The 22,423-nt window shown below is 43.1% G+C and overlaps 1 protein-coding gene across 3 annotated transcripts in view; it reads right to left on the reverse strand.

The window, feature by feature from the left end:
* Positions 1-580: 580 nt before the first annotated feature.
* Positions 581-22,423, reverse strand: part of PAPLN (papilin, proteoglycan like sulfated glycoprotein) — a 487,850-nt gene continuing 466,007 nt past the window's right edge. For all 3 annotated transcript variants that reach the window (XM_085627249.1, XM_085627251.1, XM_085627250.1), the window contains 3 exons: positions 7,544-7,652; positions 5,627-5,802; positions 581-2,149 (listed from right to left, as the gene is read on the reverse strand). In XM_085627249.1, coding sequence (XP_085483375.1) covers positions 1,977-2,149; positions 5,627-5,802; positions 7,544-7,652 — 458 coding nt within the window. In that variant the 3' untranslated portion in view covers positions 581-1,976. The remainder of the gene's footprint in view (positions 2,150-5,626; positions 5,803-7,543; positions 7,653-22,423) is intronic.

Genomic DNA, 22,423 nt, shown 5'->3' on the forward strand with positions numbered 1-22,423 from the left:
ATTTACTTTATTAGATAAATTGAGAACAAAATGTTGACAAGATTATGTTGACATAGGAAATCTGTGCTGGTAGAAGCAGTTAGCTTGCAATGGCGGATAGCGCTGCTCCACGAAAGCCCTGGGACCAACCATACATTGGGGGGCTCTGATTCTGGTTCTTTTTCTAAATTTAGATGAATTTTATCTTAAGTTAATTTGATTTGTTTTTGTTTTGACTTGGAGCTTCACAATCAGATGAAACGGGTTTTGAAGAAAAAGATGACAGAAGCAATCGCTTTATCAGAGTCTGAGACTTGTTTGAAATTATCCTCTTATAAGATTGTGGTGGAAACGGCAAGTCTCAAAAAACCTCATGATTCTACATAAAGCCTGAAGGAAGCAGAATGAGATAAAAAGGGCCCAACAATGTTAATTTCGAGTTTGAAAGAGAAAAGGCATGCGAGTCAACAAAAAATGTGAGAATCCTCGACATGTCCAGTACTTGTCCCTAAATTGTGCATTTAATGCCCAGTGTAAGAGGAATAAGGCCCACCCTCTGTAAACATTCTGGGAAAAGAAACAACAATGCTCAGTCTAATACTACTTATTTACCTTTTTATTGATAGAACTTTATTATTATGTTGTAATACAGAAAAGGCACAACCATATTTTGAGTATACGACCAATGCTGATGCTGGGTGACACTTTCAGATAGCTATCTACACGGACATCTCCGGACAACCTTTGTGTGATCTGCCGTGTTGTACATAGGCTTTTTGAGCTGCAATATTGTAGCAACCACAGCATGTAGTTAATAAAGGTACACCAGCAGTGCCTCAATTTATGAGTGCTTAGTAAATTCCAATGCCCGGGCCTACCAATATTTGCTCAGGTGTCATGATTCTGAGTATGTTGTAAAAATAAGACAGTCACCTTTTTATCGGTATAGATTATGGCGTAATACCTGCTGAAATTTGCTGATGGAAAAGGCCTGGTAAATAAGGATACATGCAGGTATTGATATGATAAGCATAAAAACCTACAAGTTATGCCCCATTGCGCTAATATCTATTGCATCTGAAAAATGACAAACCCCACAGGATTGCTATTAATTGAATGTAACGGATGACAATGTAATTACAAAGTACTCATAACTGAGGTCTTGGTGTCTTTGCTGTTCTGTGATGAAAGCAGCAGAAGGTGGGACTACTGTGGTGACTCATGAGATGTGGTACACCTGATGCTTTCATGTCCACTGAGCTGTAGATAATGCAATTCACAAAATGAACGCATCGCTCTTTTATACACCTCCTATTTCCACATGGAGTTTTCTCTTCCAATCCCTGGGAGGGTTTGAGTGGTAACTTAGGGCAAGATTTAAACTAAAATGGAGGAGACAAATTCAATTTGGAAAAAGAGCAAATCCAGCCTTCAGACATCGGGTTAATGTAAACGACAAAGAACCTTCTCTAGCGTTCAGAATGCAAGGTGCATCACAAATTATTGACACTCCAGATTTACCCTCATATGTGTAAAAATACAGTCAAACTATTTACATTGTGTTTGCCCCAGTGTGAACCTATGCATTACTCTTCCATTAAATAGTGTGGAATTGAAGAACTTCTCTAGAAAAGCTTTGACCACGGGGTCACAATATCTCACCAGCCCATTACAAAAAATGCCTTCCTCTCTACTAAACTGAAGTATTGTTTCTTGGTAAAATTCTACTTGTCAGTGTATGTGTTTTCCCAGCCTTGGGTTTGGAGATTGTCCCACAAATGGCATAGAGTGTTGGACTGACAGCACTCAAGACTTGGGGAGATTGAACTCTGCATAAGGTGAGGTGGTGTCACTGAATGAATGAGCAGTCGAGATGGAGAGAATGTCAAGAGAAGGAAGACGAGGTCCTCTTGACCATATCCAGTGTACAGTAGTGTCCTTCAGAGTAAAGATGGCACGCTCTTTGTGAAAGGAACAGTTGAGGAGCCAAGTTTATCTCATCCCTGGTGACTGGTCTTTCGTTGCTGCAAAGAGCAGCTGGCACAGCAGAAGCTGCCATAGTATTCGTTGGAGCAAAGCTGAGCATGGACGATCAGATCACAGTTGGCGAGGTCGGGCTGGTCATAGCATCCGGTGTTTGGGCTCAGCTCCAGAGAAGAAGATGCCGGAGCTGGAAAAAAAACAGAATATTTTCAGAATGCTCACAGAAGATATGATGAACATGAACTGAGGATTGGCCTTTGAAAATAAAAATCACAGTTCATCAACAGGGAAAATGCATTTTTCAATTCTCTGAAACAACAACGAAGATCACATTTGCCATTAAGGAAAAGCAGTAGGCTATCAGGAGATCAGGACTACAAATCCTGGGCGCTGAACACAACCTTGTCACAAACCTGAGACTGGTTGAAGTAAAACCAAAAAGAAGTGCAACATATTCCAAGATTAAATATCATACACTTACCATAAACTGAAAACATCTTCCTGGTCACAAAACAGCTTTTTTCAAGTCTCTGGGAGTTTGTGCAATGTGTCTAACAACAACCACCCATTACCCCTCCTAAAGATGTTGATACAGAACAGCTCTGCTCCATGTAACAAGATATTGTAAAAACATTATCCTGGTTGCATAACTAGTAACCCTCTTTGCGCCTTCCAACTATCCATATACCAATTTTACTTAAATTCACACTGCTGAGACACAAAGTAGTAGAGTGGCTTCTCCAGTCACTTAAGTTGACTATCACCCTTCCCCGTAATGCCTGCTTCAGTTGTCAAGGACTACGCTGCTACCATCTCGGATAGTCCTGGCCAACACCTCCCTGATGCAGGAAGACTCACATATCCAGTAAAAGTCACAGCTAGCATCAGATACCTCTCTTGTTACCAAATATAAACTTCCCTCTAAGACTCAAAAACATTCAACCAATAACATTGAATATTATCAGCTCAGACCACATTTGGACTTACCAGCTCCTCTCATTTAGATCCAATTCTATATTCCTCGGGCAATGTCACTAACTCTGCAATTGATGCAGATGATACCCTGTCCTTGCAGATGATGAGAATGATGCAACGATTCCTCTGCTTTACCTGCTGCCAGCTTTGACCCTAAAGGACCACTCAAAACCGACTATAATCCTGTTAGAACACCCTCTCAAGTCACTTAAATCCTTCGTGCCAGGATAATAGGTCATTAAAGATAGAAAGTTCCTTTCAAAAACCTCAAACTCTCCTTTTTCCCATGAGGATCTGAAAATGGAGGACCCTAGTCTATTCGTATGAAATTATATATAATAGACTAGTTCCTTCACTGAATCCACTAGAATTTAGTCCTAATCCGTAAAATGTATCCAATAGCACCGCAAACCTGTCTGAAAAAAGGAGCCTGGTGAAGTCATAAGAAATGATATTTAAGCTTACTAAAATAGATAAAAATATCAACATTCTAGACAAGTTCCTTCACTAAATCCACTAGAAAGAGGCACCCTCTCCAACACTATTCACCACGCTCTGCCAACCTATGCAAGTTCTACACTACAGTTAAATGGCTGCACTTGTCAGCTCACTGTTGAGCATATATCTTTAGAGCGAAACTCTCTTAAAATGGTGGACGTAGATTTGACATAGCTGGACCCTCCTGTTGAACTAGCTGTATTAAGATCAACACCTAATACAAGTGGCTCAAAATCTACTTGCTGTGGCAAGTTTCAAATGTATTTGATTAAATATAGCCACAGGCTTTGTGTACAAAAGCAAAGTGGTCAAAATTGATTCCAGGTTAACCACGATCCCCTCGACAAAGGCACAGTGTTATTTGTTTTACCTTCAAATACTGGAAATGCAGATAAAGAGTGACAAGAAAAGTGAGTTTCTTCACCAGCTTGAGCATATAGTTGCATTGATTGACAGCCTGAGACAAACTAGAAGTTCAGTTACAATAATATGGGGGGGTGGAGGGGGGAGTCACACCCATTTGACATGGCCACAAGAACTGACCAGCTAAAGCAAATGGGTCACAGACTATTAAAATCTTTGTTTTTGATGCAGTTCAAGTTGTCTAGCGTTCCATTGGTAAGGCTTTGATACCTTTTTTCTGTACTGTTTTGTTTTTATGTAATTCTAAACAATCAGTAAGGCCAGTTGCTGAAGGATTACACAGAGGCAAGGAGTGTTCATCCACTGGTTAGATACTTATTAAAAGAGGTGGTGGACACACCAAAACGAAAGAGATCAACTGTTGAGATGAAGACCAAAGGACAGCATGGCATCACTAAAAGACTAAGATGTATATTTCTTCTTTCTTATTGAAGAACGATTATTTGATATTGGGTATTTTGGTAAGTCAAGGATATTTGATTTAGGAAATAAGAGGATAAAAGAATTCTCAAGAACCCCTGAGACATAGTAGTATGACCTAGGACTATTACCAATCATTGGCCTATTGCAAAAGGCCACTGAAATGCAGCTAATAGTATGTAAGTGCAGTTAAACTTAGGTTTGGATGTTTCCTGGTGGATATGTTTATTTGCAGTATGCAGGTTGATAAAATGTGGTGGAGATCTGAGTAAGCTTCATAGGTTCAGAAGGATTGGCTTTGGTGTAAGATATAAAGAAGGGGACTTAGGCTGAATGCAATAAATAAAGTAATACTGGAAGCGAGAGGTTTTCATACATTATGAAAATCAATTTTTCCAATTTTGTTTTCCAGTTAGTTTCATATGTGTTATGGAATAGTTGTGAGAATGTGTCCCATTTATTGAATTTCACATGTGGAAGAATGATGCTGGCTGCCTCTTAAACTCTGATCCTTTTATCCAAAATGATACATTGTTGGACACAAGCCATCAACATAGACTGCCCAGTCTTATACATAACATAACGTTCAACTTTAGGATGGTGATGCTCGGAGATGTCATAGATTCTACAGGCTGTTTGGTATGCATAAGACTAGATGTCATATTTTGTTGACTACAAAGAGGATGCTGCAGATATGATGGAATTGCTCTATGCTTACAAGAGTATATTTGACTGGAACAATGTGCCGGGTGGGAGGCTGCTCTACAGAGGCCCAACAAAGTCGAATCTAGTCTCTGGTTGCGTTTGTTCTCGTTCAGAGGAGAAACGGAGTGGCATGTCAATCTGCACTGTTCCTTTTGGAAGAGAATTTGTAGAAGGCTGATGCCTGTTTGTAGTGGCAAAGTGAGCAAAATCGATGGACAGGAAGTCAGCCCACAGAAATTATGATTTGCAGGGATTAAGTCAAGCATTTCACCCATCATTTGTTTTTCTTTTTAAATAACTAATTGTCCACCCGAGACTCATGGGTACACCTGAAAATCTGTAACTAATAGCTTCCTATGGTTTTGCACCGGACAATGCACCAACCGAGATCTTGTTCCAAAGAAACTTTCAAGCCCTATTGATGGTTTAATGGTGGTGTCCAGATTCGGTGTAGTGTATGTCTGTGTGAGAGGTGTATGTAGCCCTTTAAATTCAATATATCCATGTTCCTTTGCAGAACTGATGCAGATTTGAAGAAAGTTATCTTTTAAATACCTCAAACACCATGCAACGGATTCCCAAGACAGAGAAGGGGGGCTCTGTAGGGGCTTCAAGGTTGGCAAATGAATGGAAATCAGCATACCTGCTGGCTTGCTCTTCATTACTTTCACCTCCGCGCTGGCGCTGACTGAGCTGGAGCCGGTGTATGCATTGCAGGTATACGATCCTTCGTCCGCAGGCTTCACGTTACGCAAAATCAAGCTTCCATCTTCGGATGTGTGGATATGATGCCCATCTGCTTGCACTGGCACCCCGTTTCTTTATCGCGGGAAGAAGCAGTTATTAATTTAAATGAGTAATATTACATGCACAATCTCTTTGTACAATACCCTCAATGGCTGCATTTAGTAAGAGATAGCGCTCATAGAAGTGACAGTGGTAAATATAATCTATGTTTCCTCCAACAGGTTGATGTACTCCACAGTCCATTGTCACATTGTCTTTGTATACGGTATTTTGATAGGGTGAACCTAGCCAAAAGGTAGCAGAGCGCTGCACATAGTAAATGAGTATTAGGAGAGGAAGCTGGGTGGTGGACGTTTAATGCATGTACACTGTGGTGTAGTGGCAGCAACTTTGTACCTCCACCCAGCTACCCCACATATCACTTTGGTAAAATTAGACCCTATGCACTGGCTGTCATATCCCAGAGAAAAGGAACAGGTAAAAACTGAATCTGTGTGAACTTAGGATGAGCATTTGCCATTGAGATTGGAAAGTAGGCTTTCTACAGCTTTTATACTCGGGCTTGAATAGCACACAAGAGAAACTGCACTTACCACAAATTTGTGAGGTGTGGCGTCCCAACAAATCTAAGGAAGTGTAACTTGCATGCATTGCACAAAGTGTCCTTACCCATGATGCCTTTCAAAGCTCAAATATTGTGGAAAAGTACTAAGTTCTCATATTTACACATCAGCATAGATCAGATTTCAAACCACGGGGAAAAAAGTCTCACCACCCATCATTCTTACACTTCACTTACTCTGATAAAAATGGTATCTCACATATATCACCTTTTTCCTTTGACATTCGGGATATGTAACGCTTGGCTTACATACTGGACACTGATACGCGTGTCACTACTGGGTACGCTATACCCTATATATTTGGATTTTGCAATTTCATGATGTATCATAACACATGGAGACTGGGATTATAATAATTTGGGACAGAGACATTCTATCATTTCATCTTTTGATTATATAAAGTTATATGAAAGCCCTGAAGAAGTTCATTTCATGAACGAAGCGCTTTGGCTAGAGGCTTTATTTTTATGAAAATGAAGTAAAGGAAGAAAAATAAAGAAGATTCTTAAAAAAAATTGGATACTTTGGACTTTTCGTAATTGGGTGCACCTTCCCATATTATTTTCTTAATCGCACATATGTGGGTAGGCTTAATGTTCAGCTTGGTGTAGGTTACATGGATCCCAGCACTTTTTCTTAACCTGAATACCTTTCAAACTTCAAAGTATTGGCTATAACACACAATTCCCATGGAGGTGGCATCAGTGTCTGTGCCCGGGGCTAAGATGACGCATCAGGAAACCCTACCAGCCCTAGCATTTCTCAAACGTGGAAACCTAAGCAAATCCAAGGAGGTTTGGCTTGTGTGTACCCCACCATTTTATCTTACTCAGAATGTCCTCCAAATTTCAAACTATGGATGCATAAAACAAAATTTCTTAAAATGTTCATGGGTGGTGGCCACAGTATTTGGGGCCTGGTCAGCCAGCACCTAGGGAACTCTGTCAACCCCGAGTGTTTCCAGAAACCCAAGAACTTCCAGGGAGGAGTGGGTTATGTAGTACCCACCATGTTTATCCAGAGTGTCCTGCAAGTCCTTACAAATCCCCTGAGGCGTGGGTGCAGAATTTGGTACCTGGGTTTATTCTGTTACGACCCTTCTCTGAACCACCTTTGGTTTGAGGACAGTCATGGATGGTTTGAAGAAATGGAATGTGAGCTAAAGAGGTTGAATGTAAAAGTGTATTTACCGCGACCATTTGACGTTGACGTTGGTACCTTCCACTATGCACTGCAGTTGTGTGTTATCTCCTTCTGGTACAGTCACACTAGCTGGTGGGCCTGTGATTTTCAGTCCTCCTACGGGAGAAGAGAAACAATGTAGGTAAATCACATTAATCATGATGACATATGTTGTTACAATGGTCTTGGAATTCAAAATACAATGATAAGACACAAGCCTCCTATATCTGTACTACATGAGAATGCAATAATTTTAGGGTTGGTTGTAGAATGCTCATTGTTGGCAGAGCACTTTTCTAGTACTGAAATTTCATGCAAAAAAATCAGAGCATTCTGGGATTTGTAGTGCTGTTTCAGATCAATCAAACCATTTAGACGAAGGGACCTGAAAGGAATATGCTACTTACCAGTATGCATATGTTCTTGGCATGTAGAGCTGCAGAGCCACACACTTAGGATAAGATCGCCATCTGGTGTTGGGCTCGGATGATTGCAGGTTGTTGTTGTCTTCGGAAGAAGCCTTTTGGTCACGAGATAGGTGACTCCTCCTCTGGACAACAGTGCGCATGGGCATCCACTCCATCCTCAGATTGTTTTTTGCCATGATGGGAAATGATGGAGTGTATAAGAATAAAAAGAAAGGATGTCCATGTGTAATGTCTAATTAAGACAATGCTGGAACAGATACAGGTCCCGGGAAGGTGGGTGGCCGGGTGTGGCTCTGCAGCTCTACATGCCAAGAACAGATGCATACTGGTAAGTAGCATATTCTGTTCAAGGCATATGAGCTGCAGATCACACACTTAGGATAGACTATATAGCAGTGTCTCCCCTAGCGGTGGTCACCTGTATCTGTTGCAGCAGTTTGGAATAGAGTTTTTAGGACAGCTTGGCCTACAGAAGCTTTTTGCTTGGATTGCACATCAACACAGTAATGCTTAGTGAAGGTGTGTGTGGTAGACCATGTGGCTGCTTTGCAAATATCTTCTAAGGGAATATTCCCTAAGAATGCCATGGAAGCCCCTATTTTACGTGTGGAGTGCGCTCTAGGGGGAACTGTAAGAGTGCGTTTAGCTTTTTGGTAACATATTTGGATGCATTTAACTATCCACCTGGCTATACATGATTTTGAAATGGCGTTGCCTTTATGTGGTGGAGAGAAAGCAACAAACAGTTGTTTGGTTTTGCGAAAGGGTTTGGTTCTGTCGATGTAATAAAGCAGGGCTCTTTTAACATCTAAGGTATGAAGGGCTCTCTTAGCTACTGAGTCTGGATTAGGGAAGAAGACTGGCAGCTCGACTGATTGGTTAAGATGGAAAGGGGAAATGACTTTTGGTAGGAATTTTGGGTTTGTCCTAAGAACCACTTTGCTATGATGTAGTTGTAGGAATGGCTCTTCAATAGTTAAGGCCTGTATCTCACTTACACTTCCCAGGGATGTGATTGCGACAAGGAAATCCACTTTCCATGTAAGGAATTGCAGTTTGCATTTGTGCATAGGTTCAAATGGAGGGCCCATCAGCCTTGTTAGAACAATATTTAGATTCCACACTGGAGAAGGTGGTAATCCGGGAGGAATAATTCTTTTGAGACCTTCCATGAAGGCTTTAATGGCTGGTACCTTAAATAGTGACAAGTGTTGTTGATTTTGTAAGTAGGCTGCTAACGCTGCCAGGTGTAGACGTATGAAGGAATACGCTAAATTGCATCTTTGCAAGTGTAGTAAATAGCAAATAATGTTTTGGATGGAAGAATCCAGTGGACGTATATTATTGTTAGTGCAGTAAATGGCAAATCTTTTCCATTTTGCAGCATAACATGCCCTAGTAGTAGGTCTTCTAGCTTCTTTTATGATATTCATACAGTCTGGTGGGAGATTGAGGTAACCGAACTCTAAGACTTCAGGAGCCAGATCGCCAAGTTCAGTTGCTGTGGATCTGGGTGTCTGATTTCTCCATGGTTCTGGGTTAATAAGGCCGGGGAAAGGCGCAGTTTTTGATGTGGAACTAGCGATAGTTCCAGAAGTGTCGTGAACTAGGGTTGACGTGCCCAAGTGGGAGCTACTAGAATCAGTTTTAGAGACTGTTGTTTGAGCTTGCGTACCACAAATGGAATGAGTGGGAGAGGCGGAAAAGCGTACGCAAATCTGCCTGACCAGTTCATCCATATTGCATTGCCCTTCGACTGTGAAAACCTGGCGAGGAAGGTTGGGCATTTTGCGTTTTCGTGTGTGGCGAACAGGTCTATGTCTGGTTGGCCCCATTTTTGGAAGAATGGGAGTAGGACTTTGGGGTGTAATTCCCATTCGTGGATTTGTTGTGTCTGTCGACTTAGGAGATCGGCAATCTGGTTGTGAACCCCTGGAAGGTGTTCCGCTAGCAGGTAGATGTTTTGGGGAATTGCCCATCTCCAGATGTTCTGTGCGAGTTGGGACAGTTGGAGAGAATGTGTGTCCCCCTGTTTTTGTATGTAGTACATTGTCGTCATGTTGTCTGTGCGGATGAGGACAGTTTTGTTCCTTAGATGTACTTGAAAAGATTTTAGTGCTAGGAACACCGCTAGAAGTTCTAGGTGATTGATATGGAGCAGTTTTTGTTGAGTGGTCCATTTGCCCTGAGTGGTGTGTTGAAGGAGATGGGCTCCCCACCCTGTGAGAGATGCATTGGTTGTCAGCACTACTTGTGGAAGGGGCTCTAAGAACGGTCGCCCTTGGGAAAGGTTGATGGTGTTCCACCACTTCAGTGAGCGGCTGTCCACCAACACCAGATCGGTAAGTTGTCCGTGAGCCTGGTTCCACTGTTGTGCTAGACATTCTTGCAAGGGATGCATTTGAAGTCGTGCGTGAGGCACAATGGAAATGCTTGACGCCATCATGCCTAACAGTTGCATAAACACTCTTGCTGGAAGAGAGTGTTAAGTTTGAAATTTTAAGATGAGGTTTTGTATGTTGGCTATCCTGGTTGTGCTGGGATAAGCTATGGCCTTGGAAGTATTTATGGTGGCTCCCAGATATTGATGTATGTGGGAGGGTTGCAGTTGAGATTTGGGATAGTTGATGGTAAATCCCGAGTTGTGTAAGGTTTGAATAGTGCGGTGAGTGTGGAGAACGCATTTGTCGAAAGTATTGGCTTTTATGAGCCAATCGTCGAGATACGGGAAGACATGGATTTCTCCTGAGGTGCGCTGCCACTACTGCTAGAAACCGGTCCTAGGAAGCTTGTTTCCGGTCCAGGGAAGACATGGTTTGGCAGTTCGGGCTGGACTGTTCCCATGAGGCACAGGGTCAGACTGATTTGCATATGGCCATGTCTGAACTGGGGTGGCAGAGTGGGCTAAAGAACGGTGATGGATTAAACCCAGATCAGTTGACTGGGGGGGAGTGCTTGCAATGTTCAACACTCCGTCCATCATTTCCTTTGGTTTTTGCCACTACTGCTAAGCATTTGGTGAATACCCTGGGTGCAGCTGTTACTCCGAATGGGAGGACTGTAAACTGATAGTGCTGTCCGTCTACCACAAACCTTAGGTACTTCCTGTGAGCAGGATGCATGGGGATGTGAAAGTATGCGTCCTTGAGGTCCAATGTGGCCAGGAAGTCGTCTTGTTGAAGTAGTGGGAGGACTTGTTGGAGAGTGATCATATGGAAGTGATCTGAGTGTATGTACTGGTTTAGTAGTCTGAGGTCGAGTATGGGTCTTAAGGTCTTGTCCTTTTTGGGGATTAGGAAGTATAGAGAATATACTCCTGTACCCTGATGTTGGAGTGGAACTGGTTCTATTGCGTGTTTTTGAAGCAAGGACCGAATTTCCTGTTTGAGGAGTGTAAGATGGTGTGGTGACATTGGACGGTGCTTGGGTGGTATGTGTGGGGAGGTGTTTGTGAGTTCGAGGCAGTAACCAAACTGAATAATTTGTCTTACCCACTTGTCTGTTGTAACGGAATTACAGACAGGTAGGAACTGTTGGAGTCTTCCCCCGACCCGGAGTGGAATGGTCTGGGGGGAGTGGAGGCATGTCACTGTTTAGTGGCTGGAGAGGTGCGGGTGTTGGTATTGCCCCGACCTCGGCCCTTGGTGTTGTTTCCCCTATATCCTCCTCTAAAATATCCTCTGTTAGGGGATGTTTGTGCGGAGGTTATGAAAGTGGAAGAGGTGTCTGTCCCAACATTTTTGGAGTCTCCCCTATAGAAGGAGCGTCGAAAGGAGCCTCACGGCTGTGGAGACTGTAGTGCTCCCATTGATTTAGCAGTCTCATTATCTTTTTTCATCTTCTCAAGTGCAGTATCTACTGCGGGCCCAAATAGTTGCTCTTGGTTGAATGGTTGACCAAGTATTGTTGTTTGTACTTCCGGCTTAAAGCCTGAAATACGTAGCCATGCATGGCGTCTAAGTAGTATGCTTGTGGTGACCGCCCTAGAAGCAGTGTCCGCGGCGTCTAGTGCACATTTGATTGATGCGTTAGATATGAGTTTCCCCTCTTGGATGAGGTCATTGGCCTGGGATTTGTATTGATCTGGTAGGTGTTGTAAAAGATCTTCTAACTGATCATAATGAGCCCTATCATATCGGGCTAATAGGGCTTGTGTGTTGGCAATACGCCAATGGTTAGCAGCTTGTGCTGCAACTCTTTTGCCTGAGGCCTCTAATAGCTTGGACTCTTTGTCTGGGGGCGGTGTGGCTCCTGTTGTTTGGGAGTTAGCCCGCTTTCTTGCGTTTGAAACTACTAAAGAGTCTAGAGGGAGCTGTGCTTTAATGTAAGCGGGATCTTGCGGGGCAGGTCTATATTTTTTTTCAATTCGGGGGTTAAGAACCCTAGCTCTGACAGGGTCTTTAAAGACCTCTGTGGCGTGTTTTATGACTCCCTTAATCATGGGCAAGATTTGAACAGATTTTTGAGACTGTTCGAATGTGTCTAGAAGAAAGTCTTCTTCGAGTGTATCTGAGTGCATGGTGACGCCATGGAAAAGTGCCGCCCTGTTTATCAGCTGCCCAAACCCTAGGTGGTCATCTGGAGGGGAGGGTTTGGAGGGGTATGTAGTGGGATCAGGAATTTCAGGTAAAGGGTAAGCCCAGTCATCTAAAGGTGCCGTATCCGGGAGTGTGAAAGGATCATTAGGATCGTTAAGGTCATCCGGATCACCCCCTCCCCCTAAGTCTTCATCATCATCCTGTGAAGGTGGTGTATGTGAAGGAGATGGTAGAGGAGAAGGAGGTGGGGGAAGGGGGGGTGGGGTGAGAGGTGATATAGGAGAGGAAGGACGAATGGGTGAGGTGGCGCAGTCCTTCTTCTTTATGGGAGCTGGAGAAGGTGTTGTGTCCAGCTTCCTTTCGGATTGATATAAATCCTTTTTTGCGTGGGATCAGGGCGAAAAAGTTCTTCATTGTCCGAAAGAGGTCGTGGTGCCGATTTTTTCGGTTCCGATCTATGTTTTGGATGATCGGTAGAGTCTTTTTGGACTTTAGACAGTTGTTTCGGTACCGATGATGGTTTCGGTGCCGATGATGATTTCGGTGCCGAAGAAGTTTTCGGTGCCGTCGGGGATTTCGGTGCCGAAGAACGTTTCGGTGCCGGTGGAGATTTCGGTCTCGATGGTTTCGGAGCCTGCTTCGGTGCCGAGAGGTGTTGAGTCTTCGGTGCCGAAGGTATTGTGGGCACTATAACATGTGGTTTGCTCGAGCCCGAGTCACCTGTAGGCTTATATTTCTTCGGAACCGAGCCCGAGGGCGGGGCTACTGAAGACGATTTTCGGTCGCGACTGGGGCCAGCTGGCGGAGTCTTGACCAATGCCTTTTTGGGGGGGGTTGGGGTAGGGGCACTGGTACTCACTCGTTGCCCCGGAGTGATGAGGTCATCGGAATCGTCCGCTTCGGATATGATTTGGAGGTCATCGGAGTCGTCTTCCGGGACATCCTGGGCAAAGATGTCCTCTGGTTCTGGAGCTGGTCTGGCCATGATATGGCGTCGAGCTCTTCGGTCCCGGATGGTTTTCTTGGATCGGAATGCGGCGCAGGCTGGACAGCTGGATTCGTTATGTTCCGGCAAGAGGCACAGGTTGCAGACCTCGTGGTGGTCACTTTGGGGGAACTTTGCTCCACATTGGGGGCATTTTTTAAAAGGTGTCCTTTCCATGAGCCGTGTCCGGAACCGGTCCGATTAAATTTCGATGTCGAGTTGTAGAGATTTTTCGCTTCGAAAGCTGGATTTTGAGAAGTTTTCAGCCGGAGTGGAAAAGTTCATCCGAACCCAATGGCGGAAAAAAACAATCTGAGGATGGAGTGGATGCCCATGCGCACTGTTGTCCAGAGGAGGAGTCACCTATCTCGTGACCAAAAGGCTTCTTCCGAAGACAACAACCTGCAATCATCCGAGCCCAACACCAGATGGCAATCTTATCCTAAGTGTGTGATCTGCAGCTCATATGCCTTGAACACTATACTTTGTAATAGTAAAACAGACAATATCAAATTATCCTGTAACCCTTCAAATGAATATTCTTCCGGAGGAAGTCTGCAATAAGGTCACCACTTCTCCAGTTTCCTGTAGTTAGTGGCACTTTCCTCATTACCTTGGCTGCACATTGCCTTACTGTGGGTACACCCAAGAGTGCTGATGTCTTGGCGCTAGATGTCAATTTTGTTTTAGGAACTTTGAAGTTTGGGCCTGTGTCCATTCATGGGCATAATTCCATTTTTATTAATAAGCCAGAACATCATTGTAGATATCACCCCCTATTTGCAGGAGGAGGATTTTCTGTACAGATGGTGGCCGTCATAAAGTCTCCATGATGGACGCTCGCCAGCTGTCCATATTGCAAGAAGAAGCGAATCTCTGCGGTTGTTTGACTCTTTATAGTAATGGATCGTACATGTTTAAATGTTTCTTTACGTTGGTATCTATGGCTAATAAACTTTTAGACCAAGAGGAACTAATTTGTTTTCAATGTCTTTAACATCTGGTATATTGCCAGATTGCTCATCTGATTACTGCAACTGGTGTGCGATTCCTTATCGGGCCTGGCATGCAATGCAGCTTTCTGCAAGACCCAGTGTTATCAACACTTTAAAAAGTAGATAGAGTGTGCTTTGGCCCTGCCCAATGGAGTATGCCAAATTCAATCTCATGCAATTGACTATTTGTGTTCATCTTTCCGCCTCTTAAGGAGGGCTTCCATTGCAATGCATGAGGGACTACTTTTGATCTCTAGAGTACACTGGATCATCACATATTAAATTATCTGTCTCATAGGTTCATTGTGTATTGTAAGTAATCTTTTTGTGTGTTCTTGCTGCAGCAGGCTTTTTTCATGTTTTATTCAGGACTCAAAATACAAGCCAGACCTGTTGGCTTTGCCAATGCTTGTCTGTAATGTAACTGTGAACAGTTGTCAATCGTGCTTGCAACTTTTCCGCACACAGCTGACCGCTAGTTTTCACCCTGGAGTGGCAGAGTGGCTTCACAAGTTAAGCACCCTTCATGTGGGAGTATCCCGTTTTAAAATTGGGACTGTAATATCCTAACTCAGGCATGCGTCGGTCATTGCCAAGCGTAACCCTGGCAGGAAGGGGGATCAGAGTTGCTATGCCCTTCTGTATCACTAAAATAGGTTAAGACTGTGGTGTGGTTAGATGATGGGCAAATGTGGCGTATGAGTCAACTGAGCAAGAAAGAGACAAGGAGGAATGGTCAAGATAAACCCGTTAAGAAGGGAGTTGAACTGACAAGACATAGTTCTATAATTGCTGTCTCTCCTCCCAAGACGTTTAGGGGTTATACTTTAGGCACTGTGTGCAACTGTATTGTTGAAAAATTCAGTTTTTCTTATCTCTAAAGATTTTATTTTTATGAGGACAGTTTCCGTTCTTAAAAGGGAGAGGTTTGTCTTAAGGTGTGTTCATATGTTTGTCTCTTTCACCCTGACCTGCATGCAGTAGAATTCTCTGGTGGTGGCTCCAATGGGCGGCTCCTCAATAATGGCGGAGGAGCGTTGCCCCACAGCACAGCACCAGCAGATGATAAATAAAATGATAATAACACAATGTTATTATAATTTTATTTATGCTGTCTGAGCCGCGCTATCAGAATTGGGCGGGGCCGGGCATGGCAGGGAGGAGGAGTAGTTGCACTGTATATTAGGCCGGCCAAACAGACATGTGCACTTATGTTTCTCCAACCCAGCTGTGTTGCACAGCCGGGTTGCAGCACAGTCATAGGCTCCAATGTACTGTCAGAGCAGCAAACGAGGCTGCTTAGACCAATACTGGCACTGCTCTCATAGCGTGAGAGCAGCATGCGGATCCGGTGGGCAGCCTGTGCCTTGAGGGCCCATCCCCTTCCGGCCTGACGAGAGGAGCAGAAAGGCGGCCGCAGCATCAGCATATTATTTCTCACCACCCTCCCCAACTTTCCACCACAGCCACCCTGCCACTTTAGATAGGTGACAGCCGGCACTGGTGGCTCCATCCTCCCGAGCTCTAACATTGCCAGGTAGACCCTACCCCTTGGGCTGCCATATTATTGACTGTTAAGGACTGTGGTAGCTCACTTCATTTCATCTATTCTTTTTGTTGCATGTGTTAATTGCAGCCAGACTCACAGACAGGCAGTAAACAGTGTGCAGTTTGCATCATGATGTGCTAAATGTTGCCAGCCAGATGAAGGGAATGTAAACACTACACTTTGTATCATGTGTTTAGTGGATCCAAATACACAAACAGAGTGTAAAAGCTGCAATTTGTGTATTTTGTGTTTAGACAGTAAACACTTCACAATTGTTATCATGTGCTTGGCACAGTCAGGCAGGTGGTCACACTGAAAACAATGCACTTTTGCATCATGTGTTTTGTATAATCTGGCACTTTGCTTTAAACAATGTACTTTGCATTGAGTATTTGGTATGATTGGCACATAGACTGTAAACAATGCACTTTTGCAGTGTGGGTTTATTATGAGATGGCATATATATGCTGCTGCTGATAATGCACTTTTGCATTGTGAGTTTAGTATGATCTGGCACTTCGGCTGTAAACAATGCACTTTGCATTGAGTGTTTAGTATGATTGGCACATAGATACTCAGTAAACAATGCACTTTTGCATCGTGGGTTTATTATGAGTTGGCATATGTATGCTGCTGTCAATGCACCTTTGCATCGTAAGTTTAGTATGATCTGGCACATAGATAGGCTGTATACAATGTGCTTTTGCATCAGGTGTTTAATATGATTTAGCACACAGATAGGCTGTATACAATGTACTTTTTCATCAGGTGTTTAGTATGATCTGGCACATAGATAGGCTGTATACAATGCACTTTTTCATCAGGTGTTTAGTATGATCTACACACAGGCTGTATAAAATTCACTTTTGCATCAGGTGTTTAGTATGATCTGGCACATAGATAGGCTGTATACAATGCGCTTTTGCATCAGGTGTTTAGTATGATCTGGCACTTAAGCTGTGAACAATGCACTTTTGCATTGAGTGTTTAGTATGATCTGGCACATAAATAGGCTGTACAATGCACTTTTGCATCAGGTGTTAAGTATGATCTGGCACATAGGCTGTATACAATGCACGTTTGCATAGTGTGTTTAGTATGATCTGGCACACAGAGAAGCTGTATACAATGCACTTTTGCATCACAGGTTTATTTTGAGCCGGCACATATATGCTGCAATCAATGCACCTTTGCATCAGGTGTTCAGTATGATCTGGAAAACAGGCTAAAAACAATGCAATATTGCACTGTGTTTTTAGTATGATCTGGCACTTAAGCTGTGAACAATGCACTTTTGCATTGTGTGTTTAGTATGATCTGGCACTACGGCTGTAAACAATGCACTTTACATTGATTGTTTAGTATGATTGGCACATAGATACTCAGTAAACAATGCACTTTTGCATCGTGGGTTTATTATGAGTTGGCATATGTATGCTACTGTCAATGCACCTTTGCATCGTAAGTTTAGTATGATCTGGCACATAGATAGGCTGTATACAATGTGCTTTTGCATCAGGTGTTTAATATGATTTAGCACACAGATAGGCTGTATACAATGCACTTTTTCATCAGGTGTTTAGTATGATCTACACACAGGCTGTATACAATTCACTTTTGCATCAGGTGTTTAGTATGATTTAGCACACAGATGGGCTGTAAACAATGCACTTTTTCATCAGCTGTTTAGTATGATCTGGCACATAGACAGGCTGTACACAATGCGCTTTTGCATCAGGTGTTTAGTATGATCTGACACATAGGCTGTATACAATGCGCTTTTGCATCAGGTGTTTAGTATGATCTGGCACATGGACTGTAAACAATGCACTTTTGCCTCAGGTGTTTAGCATGATCTGGCACATAGATAGGCTGTATACAATGCGCTTTTGCATTATGTGTTTAGTATGATCTGGCACATAGATAGGCTGTATACAATGTGCTTTTGCATCAGGTGTTTAGTATGATCTGGCACTTAAGCTGTGAACAATGCACTTTTGCATCGTGTGTATAGAATGATCTGGCACACAGAGAAGCTGTATACAATGCACTTTTGCATCACAGGTTTATTTTGAGCCGGCACATATATGTTGCAATCAATGCACCTTTGCATCAGGTGTTCAGTATGATCTGGCAAACAGGCTGAAAACAATGCACTTTTGCACTGTGTTTTTAGTATGATCTGGCACTTAAGCTGTGAACAATGCACTTTTGCATTGAGTGTTTAGTATGATCTGGCACATAGGCTGTATACAATGCACTTTTGCATCAGGCGTTTAGTATGATCTGGCACACAGAGAAGCTGTAAACAATGCGCTTTTGCATCACAGGTTTATTTTGAGCTGGCATATATATATGTTGCTATCAATGCACTTTTGCATAAGGTGTTCATATGATCTGGCACATAGGCTGTATACAATGCACTTTTGCATCGTGTGTTTAGTATGATCTGGCACACAGAGAAGCTGTATACAATGCACTTTTGCATCACAGGTTTATTTTGAGGCGGCACATATATGCTGCAATCAATGCACCTTTGCATCAGGTGTTCAGTATGATCTGGCAAACAGGCTGAAAACAATGCACTTTTGCACTGTGTTTTTAGTATGATCTGGCACTCAAGCTGTGAACAACGCACTTTTGCATTGAGTGTTTAGTATGATCTGGCACGTAGATAGACTGTAAACAATGCACTTTTGCATCATGAGTTTATTATGAGATGGCATATATATGCTGCTGTCAATGCACTTTCCCATCGTATGTACAGTATGATCTGGCACACGGATAGGCTGTAAACAATGCACTTTTGCACTGAGTGTTTAGTATGACCTAGTACATAGATAGGCTGTAAACAGCGCACTTTTCCAAGTGTATAGTATGATCAGACACATAGATAGACGGTAAACAATGCACTTTTGCATTTTGGGTTTATTATGAGCTGGCATAAATATGCTGCTGTCAATGCACTTTTGCATCGTGTGTTTAGTATGATCTGGCACATAGGTTGTATACAATGCGCTCTTGCATCAGGTGTTTAGCATGATCTGGCACATAGACTGTAAACAATGCACTTTTGCGTAGTGTGTTTAGTATTGTATTGGAATGTATTTGCATTTATATAGCGCTTACTACCGCTCACGAGGCATCAAAGAGCTTTTTTGGCGAGTAGCACACTACTCCGGAACCCATAAAGGATTAGTGGTGAATTAGTATAGTGAAATATGAAAGTAATTTGAGTGGTGGTTATTAGTCAGTTATTTGGTACAGAGATAGACTGTAAACAAAGCGCTTTTGCATCATGGGTTTAGTATGAGCTGGCATATATTTGCTGCTGTCATTGCACTTTTCCATCATGTGTTCAGTATGATCTGGCACACGGATAGGCTGTAAACAATGCACTTTTGCACTGAGTGTTTAGTATGACCTAGTACATAGATAGGCTGTAAACAGTGCACTTTTCCATCAAGTGTTGAGTATGATCTGGCACATAGATAGACAGTAAACAATGCACTTTTGCATTTTGGGTTTATTATGAGCTGGCATCTATATGCTGCTGTCAATGCACGTTTCCATTGTGTTTTTAGCATGATCTGGCACTGAGACTGTAAACAGTGCACGTTTGCATCGTGTTTTTAGTATGATCGGGCCCTTAGGCTGTAGTACTTAGCTAGGCTGTAAAGAATGCAATTTTCCATCAGGTATGTAGCATGATCTGGCACGTAGATACACTGTAAAGAATGCACTTTTGCATCATGGGTTTATTATGAGCTGGCATAAATATGCTGCTGTCAATGCACTTTTGCATCGTGTGTTTAGTATGATCTGGCACATAGGTTGTATACAATGCGCTCTTGCATCAGGTGTTTAGCATGATCTGGCACATAGACTGTAAACAATGCACTTTTGCGTAGTGTGGTTAGTATGTATTGAAATGTATTTGCATTTATATAGCGCTTACTACCCCTGACGAGGCATCAAAGCGCTTTTTTGGCGAGTAGCAAACTACTCCGGAACCCATAAAGGATTAGTGGTGAATTAGTATAGTGAAATATGAAAGTAATTTGAGTGGTGGATATGTTAGTCAGTTATTTGGATTGATAAGGAAAGCGGAGACATAGAGAAGGGGAAAAGGTTTGAATTTATATAGTGCTTGATACCCTTGATGAGGTGTTGAAGCGCTTTTTCGGCGAGTAGCATGCTACTCTGGAACCTATAAAGGATTTGTGTAGTGAAATCTGACTGGACGTTAGTCTGTTATTTGGATTGAAAAGGATAGTGAAGGAGCAGGCAATGGTACGCTGGTGTGCAGAAATTGCACTACTGTTGCCACCAGGATCGCTTCCTCCTTACTTGTGCACTGTCCTGTACCACTCACCCCTAGGGGTTCCGCCGGAGGCTCATTGAGCTACCTTCAGCCAGTAGAAATGTTTACAGAACAGCCACTTTGCTCTATGGTCATCTCTGCCCAGCAGAATGCTTCTTGATGGCATACAAATACATGCATTCAAACTGAAATGTACCAAAACAATAATTGCAACTTGAAAGAATCAGATGATGGTTGCAGATACCTTTACTAAACTATTTTTGGCAATTTTCTAAATAAAATATTCCCCAAAAATTTGCAAAAGATAAACAGAGAAAGGTTATAGACAATTTTGCTAAACTATGGTGCAGTTGTTAAGGACAACTGTATATGCCATTCTCTGAGGCATCATTTACATTTTTTTTAATGCGTGTCAATGTTTAATAAATAATAACAAGGTAGAAACAGCGTAAAGCAATAATGAGCAACCTATAAAAAAATATATATTAAAAATAAGGAGGCGGGGCAAGATTCTTACGGAAACTCACAAAAGTGTTCATGGTCTGTGACCTGCACTAATGTAGATATATGACTATCCGGGATTCACAAGAGTTTACAGAACTGGCCTGGAAATCAGTCATATTTCTATACCTAGTAAACAATAATCAATTTTATTTTGGTGTGAGCAAATACACAAACCTATATTTGCTCATGTGATAATCTGTCGAGTAAGTGTGACTTGTCTTGTTAACACTGTTTTCCCCCCAGGGTACAAATATTTTACCTCGTAGAGATACTGCTTACTCTCTGGGGGAAGAATCCATTTCCTGTCCTACCATTGAATAAGCTTTACATCTGCCTTTGTCAAGAGTCCATGAATGACCTTTACTAGGGCAGAAAGGGATTGGAGAGGAGTTGGTGAATACCTTTAAACATGCAAGTATGACAGTGTGGGTGTGAGTAGATTCGCTTACAGAAACAATTCTTCGTGCCTTGTGAATACTTTAATGAGCACAAATCCAGCGTGTATGCCAAGTTAACACGCCTAAACAGCAATAACATTTCGAGTTGTGACCTTCAACCAACGGCGTAACGAAACTTGCGGTGGCCCCCTGCAAGGTACCCAGAGGTGCGCCGCTCCGTGTTTAATCAGGAGCTCTCGGGCCAGAATACTGTGCTGAGGGGGCCCCCTGCAGCTCGGGCTCCCTGCACCATGCGGGGGCCTGTGTTACGCCACTGCCTTCAACTTCGAATGCTCCCCAGGCACCAGCCCGGACCCGAAAATCTTATCTCTAGCAACGCCCACTCACGTCACTAGGTGACACCGTGCAGCTCCTTGCCGAATCCATACTGACGTGACAGAGCAGATTTGCATACAAGCACCGCCCCTACATGTTTACGTCAGTTTCTTGCTTGTCTCTTTCCACGGCCTCAGATGCTGAGTACGTGCTATCAGTACACAGGATACCTAACTTGGGATCTTTTTAGATGTTAAAAAGGGCTGCTCCGCAGAAAAGGGAGTGGGCGGGCAGGGAGGGATCTGGGTTTAGATAGTGCATCTACTTCTGGTGATGAGAAACTCGTACTCCAATGCCATACTCTTACCAGGCGCGCAAAACCCATTGAACTCACAGGGCTTCAGCCCCCCCCGTCGTGTGTGGCAGCCTGGGCTGAGACAGGTTCCCGGGCACTTACACAGTCGCACCCGAGCACTTCACAGGTCTTTCAAAGACCATTTGCATGTTAATGAGGCCTTGCTGTTGTTTCACCCCTTCTAAGAGCCCTTGCAGCTCCACTCTGCCTAATGCTTAAAGATTCAGCCCCGCCCCCCCCCCCCCGAAATCAGCTCCACTCTGCCTATTACTTAAAGATTCAGCCCCCCTGAAAATTTTTCTTAGCCCCCTCCGAAATCCCCATTCATCCGAATCAGATGTTCCAGAGGTTGAGTAAGACCAGTGTTAAAAACTTGCTCTGTCGGCAGGGCCACCCTAGATTTTCTTCTTTTTTTGCTGAACACTATTTTTGTTAACCGTGAGACTCTTTTCAAAACAGTAGGCAGCCCTCTTACATCCGTTTGGGGAAGCCACAAT

This window comes from Triturus cristatus, chromosome 9 (genome assembly GCF_964204655.1).
Source record: "Triturus cristatus chromosome 9, aTriCri1.1, whole genome shotgun sequence".
NCBI lineage: Eukaryota > Metazoa > Chordata > Amphibia > Caudata > Salamandridae > Triturus > Triturus cristatus.